Source organism: Arachis hypogaea, chromosome 11, assembly GCF_003086295.3.
Source record: "Arachis hypogaea cultivar Tifrunner chromosome 11, arahy.Tifrunner.gnm2.J5K5, whole genome shotgun sequence".
Classification (NCBI taxonomy): domain Eukaryota; kingdom Viridiplantae; phylum Streptophyta; class Magnoliopsida; order Fabales; family Fabaceae; genus Arachis; species Arachis hypogaea.
In genome coordinates, this window is record NC_092046.1 from 3,687,745 (window position 1) to 3,697,605 (window position 9,861).

At 36.8% G+C, this 9,861-nt stretch overlaps 1 protein-coding gene across 5 annotated transcripts; it reads left to right on the top strand.

Moving 5' to 3' along the window:
* Positions 1–116: 116 nt before the first annotated feature.
* On the top strand, positions 117–5,228 carry LOC112719931 (acylamino-acid-releasing enzyme-like). Of its 5 annotated transcripts, XM_072206319.1 has the most exons (14): positions 296–401; positions 514–691; positions 784–1,090; positions 1,214–1,444; positions 1,536–1,754; positions 1,840–1,908; positions 2,068–2,206; positions 2,355–2,506; positions 2,598–2,680; positions 2,782–2,903; positions 2,975–3,053; positions 3,203–3,371; positions 4,401–4,534; positions 4,618–4,844. In XM_072206319.1, the coding sequence occupies exons 2-13, from the start codon at positions 559–561 to the stop codon at positions 4,495–4,497; spliced, it is 1,800 nt and encodes a 599-aa protein (XP_072062420.1). In that variant the 5' UTR covers positions 296–401; positions 514–558; the 3' UTR covers positions 4,498–4,534; positions 4,618–4,844. The 5 variants fall into 5 exon arrangements, 4 of the variants coding, with proteins under 4 accessions (XP_025626461.1, XP_025626459.1, XP_025626462.1 ...); XR_003161951.3 differs by having other exon boundaries at positions 117–691; positions 3,189–3,371; XM_025770676.3 differs by lacking the exon at positions 4,618–4,844 and adding an exon at positions 4,982–5,228 and having other exon boundaries at positions 117–691.
* Positions 5,229–9,861: the final 4,633 nt, after the last annotated feature.

Genomic DNA, 9,861 nt, shown 5'->3' on the forward strand with positions numbered 1-9,861 from the left:
GTTGTAGTCACAAAAAAAAAATCATTGAATTGTTGTAATGTAGATAAAAAAAACAAAAAGAACACCGATTATACATGCTTACTAGTTAAACCAAGCAAGGAGACCCTTGTGAAAGAATAATTAATCAATTAATTAATTAATTAAATTTTAATTAATTAAGGTGTTCCCAGTGGGAATAGATCCTCTCTAGTGGAAAAAAAATTGGATGGTGTTTAAGATCTCACATTTCATTGTTCTTTCTCTTCTATTTAATTTTGATCCCACTTATAAAATTAAAGATAAAAAATCATACTTTATTCTCTCAAGTATTAAAAAAAATGGAGAGGATCCATTCCCGTCTTGAGCCGGTGGCATGTGAAAGAACAAGGCAGGCATGGAAGTGAAGTGTGAAAGTCAAAACTGTAATACTAACTGAACTGAACTCAGCAGAGCTAACTAGTCTAAGAATCTTTCTTGAATCTCCAATCATTTAAGTCTTTCTCTTCCTTCTCCTTTTCTGTCTCATGCATACAGATACAGGAAGCATTTTCATGATTCTGTTTGCTGTTAGTTTCAGCCATGGATATGCAGAATCAAACTCCAACCCCTGCCACTGAGGAAGACAACTACGCTTCCCTTTCTAACTTGCTTCAAGAATTCACAACTATTCCCAATATTGACAAGGCTTGGCTTTTGAACTCTCATTCAACCAGTAACCATCTTTTCTTTTATGATTCTCTGTTGTAACTTGTGACATTCACAATCATATTCTCCCACTTCTAACATTAGCAACAATATTAACAGCATTGCAGGGAATGTTCTCTATTAATCAACCTGATCTTGTAGCAAATAACACCAAGAAACTCATGCTATCATGCCAAATCTTTAAAGAATCTGAGAGTTCTGTTAACTTTCTATGGGCTCCATTTCCAATAGAGATTTCTGGAGTCTCCTTGATTGTTCCATCACCTTATGGCTCTAAACTATTGGTAATTTGGAATCCCAAGGATGACGAATCACCTTGCCGCTTTGAAATTTGGAGTCAGTCTCGAATGGAGAAGGATTTCCATATCCCCCAATCTCTGCATGGCTCAATCTACAATGATAGATGGTAAATCTTTGATTTTTCATCCTCTTTTGCAATTTTGTAGCAGTAGAATAGAAATGTAGAGGCACTTTACTAGAGATAGCAATTAGCCTCATATAGGAATCATTCCTTTCTGTTATGATTTAGGTTTGAGGGAGTCTCTTGGAACTTGGATGAGACATTTGTAGCTTATGTAGCAGAAGAACCCTCTCTTTCAAAGCCAGAATTTAGGGATGTAGGCTACAAGAAAGGTGGTGGTTGCGCGCCAGCCGACAAGAATTGTGGTACATGGAAAGGCCAAGGGAACTTGGAGGAAGATTGGGGAGAAACATATGCTGGAAGGAGAAGGCCTGCACTTTTTGTTATAAACATCAGCAGGTTTTGTTTTGTTCTTTTCTTTTTTGCTCATCGATTTCGGATGATTTTTTAGCTTAAGGTGTAGTTCTTAGTTGAATTAGTACTGTGACAGTGGAGAGGTACAAGCTGTTAAAGGAATTGACAGATCTTTGAGTGTTGGCCAAGTTGTGTGGGCGCCATTCCATGATGGCTCGGAACAATATGTTGTTTTTGTTGGGTGGTCAGGTGAGAAAAGAAAGCTTGGTATGAAGAACTGCTCTAACAGGCCTTGTGCATTATATGCAGTTAGAGCACCCCATCATGACTCAAAATCTAATGAACAAGAGATCAAGTAAGTCAGTTTAGTAATATAATCTTCTAAATTCTCCCTCTTTTAAATCCTTTTAGATACATAGTGCATATTTCTTTTCATGTAGCTCAACTCAAGAATGGTATATACTGAACCTTACTCGAACCATAAGCAGTGCCTTCTTTCCAAGATTCAGGTATGATGTATGTTTTTTCTTCTTTTTTTCTTTTTGATAATTTAATAAGGCTCAACATTCAAAGTGAATGGAGCAAATTTTACTAGTTTATGAAACTATATTAATTATTGAGAAGGTAGGTGCCTAAAACTATGACGATCAATTTGGAATTTCGACCAGCCCAAATGGAAAATTCCTTGTGTTTTTATCTGCGAAAAGTGCTGTGGATTCAGGACTGCACAATGCTACAAACTCACTACATAGAATTGATTGGCCAACCCATGGAAAACTGCACCAATCTGCCAAACTTTATGATATTGTAAGCTCTTCTTCTTATGTGTGCAGTTTAATTTCTTGCCATAAGTAAGATGCAATAATAGCCTTCTGAAATGCTACTTCATAACTCAAGTCCTTGTATGGTTGTCACCATCAGTTAATAACTCTGCTATTTCCTCTAAATTTTGAAGATTCCAGTTGTGACAAGCACCGAGGAAGGTTGCTTCCCCAGGCTTTATTGTACAACTATCCATAATAATCCTTGGCTTCCTGACAACTCTACTATGATCATATCATCTATCTGGCACAGCAGTGAAGTTCTACTCTCAGTGAATGTGTTGAGGCAAGCATATGACAGAACTAAAATAATGTTCAAATGATCCAAGTTCTTGTAGTTCTTATATTCATTCTTTTCAATCTTCATCATGTTATAGTGGGGAAGTTGCACATATCAGCCCAGCATTTCCTAGTTTCTCTTGGAACCTTCTTACACTGGATGGGAACAACATCATTGCCAGTAAAAACAAATGCTCAAGTTATCAATAATTTGGCCTTTGAAAGTAGAGAATCAAGTATTAATATATATCCTTTTTTTTTCTTTTGTCAATCTTTTTGCAGTTTGCAGCAGCCCGGTTGATGTTCCTCAAATCAAGTACGGAACGTTCACTGAGAAATCAAAGAAAAGTATTCCATGGAGTTGGTCAGATATAAGCAGTCCCATGTTCAGATGCTCCGACAAGGTCGAATCACAGACATAAAAATTCCATCTGTTTAGAAATGAGTCAAATGACTCGCCGGATATTCGCTGCAGGTTAGGTCGTCGTTGTTTTCTCTCAAGTGCAGTATACTGAAGATCCCAGTCAAGGAGGCTTGCCAAGGCATAGCAAAAGGTATTTTTAAGTTACTTTGGTTCTTACATAGATACATTTTTTACTTCAATGTCTTAATTTATGTTGTCAAATTCAAGCTCTTATAAAGGTTCGGATTTGACCTTATTGTATCTGTCCATTTATTATTAGTAGTAGTATTTCAATTTCAGGTGCTAGTAATCCTTTTGAAGCCATATTTGTGTCATCTAAATCCAAGAAAAATGATCCACTGATTGTGATCCTTCATGGAGGGCCACATGATGTCTCTTTGTCATGCTTTTCAAAGTCTTGGGCATTTCTATCTTCAGTTGGATACAGCTTGCTGATTGTAAATTACAGGTAAGCAACAAAGTACTGAATTTCCAAGCATTATTTGTTGCCAATATTGCTAAACTTGTGCCGAGTTTGATTGAGTTCTTTGGTATTCCAATCAAACTAACTGTTTGATCAAGAATCATAAACAGATTGTGTCATTGGTAACAGAGACACACATACAAGTCTCTTTGCCAGAATGTGGAAACCTGTCAAAAGATTCTGCGTTAGCAATATGGTTTAGAAGTTGGTGATAATTCAGCTTCTGTTCTATTGGTTTGGATACTATCTCTTTGACAGAATTCACAAAGATAGAGACACAATTTTTGTCTTAGGAACACAAATTTCATGTAATTCCTGAAACTAAGAACAGAAGATATATGTCTCTATTTCCTGAAACACAACTAAAGGGTCTTTGATCGAAACTAAATAGGAACAAAGAAATGTATACTAATTTGTGTATTTTAAGATTCTTATATGTTGTTGCTTCATTCTTCAGAGGTTCATTAGGATTTGGCGAGGAAGCATTACAATTATTTATTATGTACGGTAGAAACTCACGTACAGTTGTCCTCGTATAAAGTTGATAGTTAAAAACCGTTAAATGATAATTTAGTCAAACCTGTTAAATCATCTTGCAATTCTCATTTATTAACTTTACACGAAAACAATTGCATGTGAGTATTTATCTTTATATATTTAAAAAATTAAACTTGTATGGGGAAGGCAAGTTTGTTATATTTTTCTTGATATCTTTCTATGAATGGTGCAAGTGTAGGATGTGAATGATGTTACCATGGTATAAAGAGTTTAGGAAAGAAACGAATAATTATTTAGAAAAATATTATTTTTGTTATTCATATTTTTCATTTGTGATTACAAAGTTCTTACCAATATATAAACCAAGAGTACGCTAAGAGTACACTCGTTATGGAATAATATTCTAATAAATTACATTGATTTTTTCTAATCCTCTTTGATATTTTACTGATTTTGTTCCCTAATTATGATATTCTAATAAATGGTGGCTTCTTGACAACCCACTTGATCGGGCAGGCACCAGACAAGTTTGCGGCCGCAGCCGCTATCAACCCTATTTGCAACCTTGCACTCATGGTTGGCACAATTGACATCCCTGATCGGTGCTATATAGAGGCTTTTGGAACCAACTCCAAACATAGCTTCACAAAGTACATTCTCTACAACACTTAGACTCTCTTTTATAATAAGTCTCCTATTTCACACTTCTCTAAGGTTTGTACACATTGAACAGGACACACATTTCTTATTGCACTACCACCTAGGAAGCATGGACACACCAAGGTGTTCGCATGTCCGACATGCCAACCTATTACTTAGATTATTTCTTTATTATCATTGTAATTATTTTTTAGTGAGAGTACATAAAGAGTACATAGTATATAAGGTGTAATAACTCAACAAATATTTTTTAAGGGAATTATTCATTCTCTTCAACAATGAAAAGAACTTATTTTTCTCTCTCTTAATCCCTTTTAGTTCATCAAACCATCAACATCACAATATATAAAATATTTTCTAGGTTGAAGCAAGTTGAAGCATCAAGCTTATATAATATTTTTTAGGTTGTAATTTGATAAATTAATTTGTGAGTGCAGGTAAAAGCACAACACTTTTCTTATTAGGTGCTAAAGATGTACGTGTTCCAATTTATGATGGATTGCAGGTAACTAATTAAGTGATTTGGTTGTGCCTTATCATTGAGCTTAGTCAAATTGAAACTATACGTGTTAATACAAAAATGTTATATGCACGCAAAAAAAATAGTCACCAAATTAGTTATTATATATTTGTGTATAATTTAACTCATTTTTAAATGTATATTACTGGTAGTTGATTTTAGTATGCACTTAGCATGGTTGGTATTAAACTATTAATATTTAATTAAAATAATGATGTTCAAATAAATGTCTTTGATAGTATGTTAGGGCTTTAAAAGAGAAAGGAGTTAAGTGGGAGTACGTACTCCTCATCTAGCGCCCGACGCTCTGCTAGGGTTTCACTGCGCCGCCTCCATGGTTACACCTTTCTTTGTCTTTTCTTCGTCAAACCCTTTTCCATCTTCTTCTACTTTCTTTTCTTAATTTCTTTTCCACTTAGCTCCCTAATTTTCGTTTTCTCTCCCAATTCATTCCTCTTTTAATTCATTCCGTTTTCTTATTCACTCATTCCATATATCTTATTTCTCTTTGGAATCATTGAATACCAATTCTGATTTTCTCTACACCATGGGCAACAAATCAGAGACTCAGAACCCTCGTATAATTGCTATGACGGTGGAGGGTGCCAGCCTTCAAGTGGCACCCAGAGAAATATGAAACTGCTCTCGTGGAATTGTCGGGATTTGGGGAGACCCCTGACAATCCACAATCTTAAAGGGATTTGCAAATCCTACTCCCCCGAGGTTGGTTTTATCTGTGAAACAAAAAATCAATCTCGACAAGTTGAAGGAAAACTAAGATCTTGTGGTTTCAAGGAATGGTTTATTGTGGATCCGGATGGATTATCAGGGGGTTTGGCAATGGCATGGAGGGATGGTTGTACTGTTCAGATTTTACAGCATGGTAGATTTTTCATTGCGGCATCAGTTCTGACAGTTGGTTCTAATGATCCCTATGGTGTTCTAGGTGTTTATCTCAATTCAAATGATCAACATAGAATGGCTCAATTTGCTGAATTAACTTCAGTCACCCAATAGTTCGATGGTAAGGTTGTATTAATGGGGGATTTTAATGCCATTTCTAATCAATTGGAGAAAGAAGGTGGGGGTGCTAAATCTCCTTCTTCTATTGAAACCTTTAATAGTTTTATTGATGATGATTCCTTGATTGATATTGGTATGGTCGGAAGACCATTCACTTGGTCAAATAGACGGAGGGGTGATGAGTTGATATAGGAAAGACTGGACCGATTCCTGGTAGGAGTTGATTGGCAGCAACTCTATCCCAATGCAACGGTTCTTAGACTATCAGAATCAGGCTCGGATCACGCCCCTCTTCTCTTAGACTCTAATCCGAGAACTGAGATATCTAAACGCCGATTCAAATTCCAAGAAAGATGGTGTTCCAATGATGAAATAAGGCAGATTGTTAGAGAGGTTTGGCATGAACAGATTGATGGTTCAGCCATGTATATCCTAGCTCAAAAAATAAAGCGTTGTCGGCATAAGATTGTCAGATGGCAGCAAGAACACAGATCTAATTCGAAGGTGGAGATTGATTTACTACAGTCGGAATTAGAGGAACTTCGTTTAGCAGGAATTCATGGAGGCGACATCATTTCAGAAATAGAGGACAAACTTGAAAAAGCATTACAAAATGAGGAATCTTATTGGAAAGATAAGTCTAGAGTCAAATGGCTCAAATCTGGTGATCAGAATACAGCTTTCTTCCATCAGAAATTTAGAAATCGAACCCGAAGGAATAGAATTTGGCAACTAATTGGCAGTGATGGTGAAGTGGCTACTTCAAATGCTGGTATTGCTTCTGTGGCTGAATCTTATTTCAAGGACATCTTTTCCTCCACTTGTCATGAGAACCCTAAACCTCTATTTACTGATTTTGAACCTAAGGTTACAGCTCACATGAACCGTAGGCTTCAAAGACCAGTGACTATGGAGGAAGTAAAATGCGCAACATTTAGCATTCATCCTCAAAGTGCTCCAGGAGATGATGGTATGACAGCAAAATTTTTTCAAAACTTCTGGAACATATTTAGTGGTGATGTGTTTCGAGCAGTTAAGAGCTTCTTTTCTGGGGGCAGAATCTTGAAGGGTTTTAACCACACTCAGATCTGTCTTATTCCCAAGATTTCTGATGCTAAAGATATGACTCAGGTAAGACCAATAAGCCTATCTTCAGTCTTTTACAAGATTATCTCCAAAGTATTTGTACATAGGCTTCAGGGTATGATGAATAGACTAATTAGCCCTACGCAGAGTGCTTTTATTAAAGGCAGATTAATCTCTGATAATATCCTAATTGCTCACGAGTGTATGCATTACTTGAAGAACAAAAAAAGGGGTCTCGAAAATAAAATGGCGCTAAAATTAGATATGAGTAAGGCATATGATAGGGTGGAATGGCACTTTCTTTAGTTTATATTGGAGAAGTTTGGTTTTGACTCCCGATGGATCATGTGGATTCGAGAATTAGTGACAACTGTTTCTTATTCTGTTATTGTGGAAGGACAACCTTATGGTTTCTTCAAACCAAATAGAGGTATTCGACAAGGAGATCCTCTATCCCCCTATCTTTTTCTTTTCTGTGCAGAAGGTCTCTCCTTCTTGCTACACAAGGCAGAACAAAACAGACTAATTCAGGGACTTCAGATACATAGGCGATGTCCCAAGGTCAACCACCTCCTGTTTGCTGATGATTCCATCTTATTCTGTAAGGCTAATCCTGAAACATGTTCAAATATCCTACATTTATTGAATTCTTATGAAAGCATCAGTGGCCAGAGGGTAAATCTTAATAAATCTGCTGCATTCTTTAGCCACAACACTCCGTCCACTACTCGTACACTACTGGCTAACTCTATGAATATTAATCATATTGGGGCTCAGGATAAATACCTTGGTTTGCCTTCTACAGTCTCTAAATCGAAAAAGGCTTCTTTTAGTATGATCAAAGAAAAGATTCGAAAAAGAATCCAAGGGTGGAAGCGTAATCTTCTTTCGTCAGGTGGTAGACACATATTGCTTAAGGCAGTGGAAGAAGCTATTCCTATTTATACATTGTCTTGCTTCAAGTTGCCTGATGGTTTAATTTTGGAAATTCACTCTCTACTTTCTCAGTTCTGGTGGGGACAAAAAGGTTCTGAAAGGCGGATGGCTTGGATTAGCTGGGACACTATGACTCGCCCACAAAAAGAATGAGGCCTTGGATTTAAAGATCTCAGAATCCAAAATCTGGCGCTTTTAGGCAAACAGTTTTGGCGACTTGTAACACAGCCTACTTCCTTATTATCCAAAATACTAAGAGGTAAATACTTTAGCAATGGTAATGCTATAATGGCAGAAATTAGAGTCTTACCTTCTTGGGGATGGAGGAGCATACTGGAAGGCCGAAAGATTGTTGAAAAAGGTCTTAATTGGGCTGTGGGTACTGGTGAGAATATCCGAACCTTTGAGGATCCTTGGTTGCCTCCTCCGTATCCTTTAATGATTTCTGACATGCCAAATAGACAGGCTATTTCTGAGTTGGTTCCAAGAGTTAAAGATCTAATTACTGAAGATAGGAATTGGAATCAGAATCTCATTCAAGAATTATTTCCCCAAGACGTTGCAAACAGGATTTTGTCAGTTAAAATTCAGCAGGGTAGGGACAAATTGCAATGGGATTTGAACAAATCCAAGCAATATGATACAGCTTCAGGTTACAGAATTGGCTATTTATTTTACCATCCGCCTCTGGAGCTTTGCCCTAATTATATGCAGCAGAAAAAGTCGTGGATTGATCTATGGAAGTTGAACTTGCCTCACAAAATTAAGCTATTTATCTGGAAAGCTCTCCATGGCCGACTTCCGGTGCTTGCTCAGATTCATCACCGCATCCCGTCTATATCACCAATATGCCCCTGCTGTCATGAAGCAACGGAAATAGTCACTCATTGTTTAATCGATTGCTCTAGAATTAAAGACGTATGGTCTCAGAGTTATCTTCGTGACTGTCTTCCCCCTCAGAGTTCTAACGACTTTTGGACATGGTGGACTGCATCAACAGAGATACTTAACCCGTTGAAGAATGCTAACCGTAATCCTCAATTACTTGCCATCATTTGCTGGAACTGCTGGAAAGCTCGCAACCAGTTGATTTTTGAAGGTTCTACTTCTATGCCGTCTGCCATTCTAGCAAGCTCTGTCAAGTTGCTCCATGAAATCAAAAGAACTCCCAGTTTAGGTCGCCATCTCCATGAGGCAAGCTCTTAGTTGCATGCAATTGGATTTATCATTCTTTCTTTTTTAAGATTTTTCTTCGTTTTTCGACCACGCACCGTCGGATGAATACCTTCAGTGTAGTGTTTTTGGAAAATCTCCACCTTTTATTATGCTGTCCTGCTTTTGGACATCTTTGTATTTCATTTTTTAATAATTAATAAAATATAACCTATTATCTTTGAAAAAAAAAAAAGAAAGGAGTTGACGTCAAAACCATTATGTTCCCAAACGATGTCCATGGATTCCAAAGGTACATCGATAAATCATTCATGTGTGTTTATCTATTAACTTAAGATTTTGGAATAGAAGGTTCATGACATAAACTTTTGATTTGGAATGGGATGAAATGAAATCACTATCATGGTTAACCATCTTATTTTGTTTATGTTATGTTTCTTTCTGACCACAATCTGAGTTCGAATGCTTCCTTAATATTGCGGTGTGGTTCAACAAGTATTGCAAATTGCAAGTAAAGGATCACACTTGACAACAGTGAAGAGAACGGCTGCTTTGATGATGGCAATTCAAATGCAATGT

Excerpts from the sequence above, each read along its gene's own strand:
- LOC112719931 (XM_025770676.3), top strand. The coding sequence starts at position 559 with ATGGATATGCAGAATCAAACTCCAACCCCTGCCACTGAGGAAGACAAC. Across the intron at positions 2,207-2,354 it reads CTGCCAAACTTTATGATATT|ATTCCAGTTGTGACAAGCAC; the intron begins GTAAGCTCTTCT and ends TAAATTTTGAAG. Across the intron at positions 2,681-2,781 it reads TGGGAACAACATCATTGCCA|TTTGCAGCAGCCCGGTTGAT; the intron begins GTAAAAACAAAT and ends ATCTTTTTGCAG.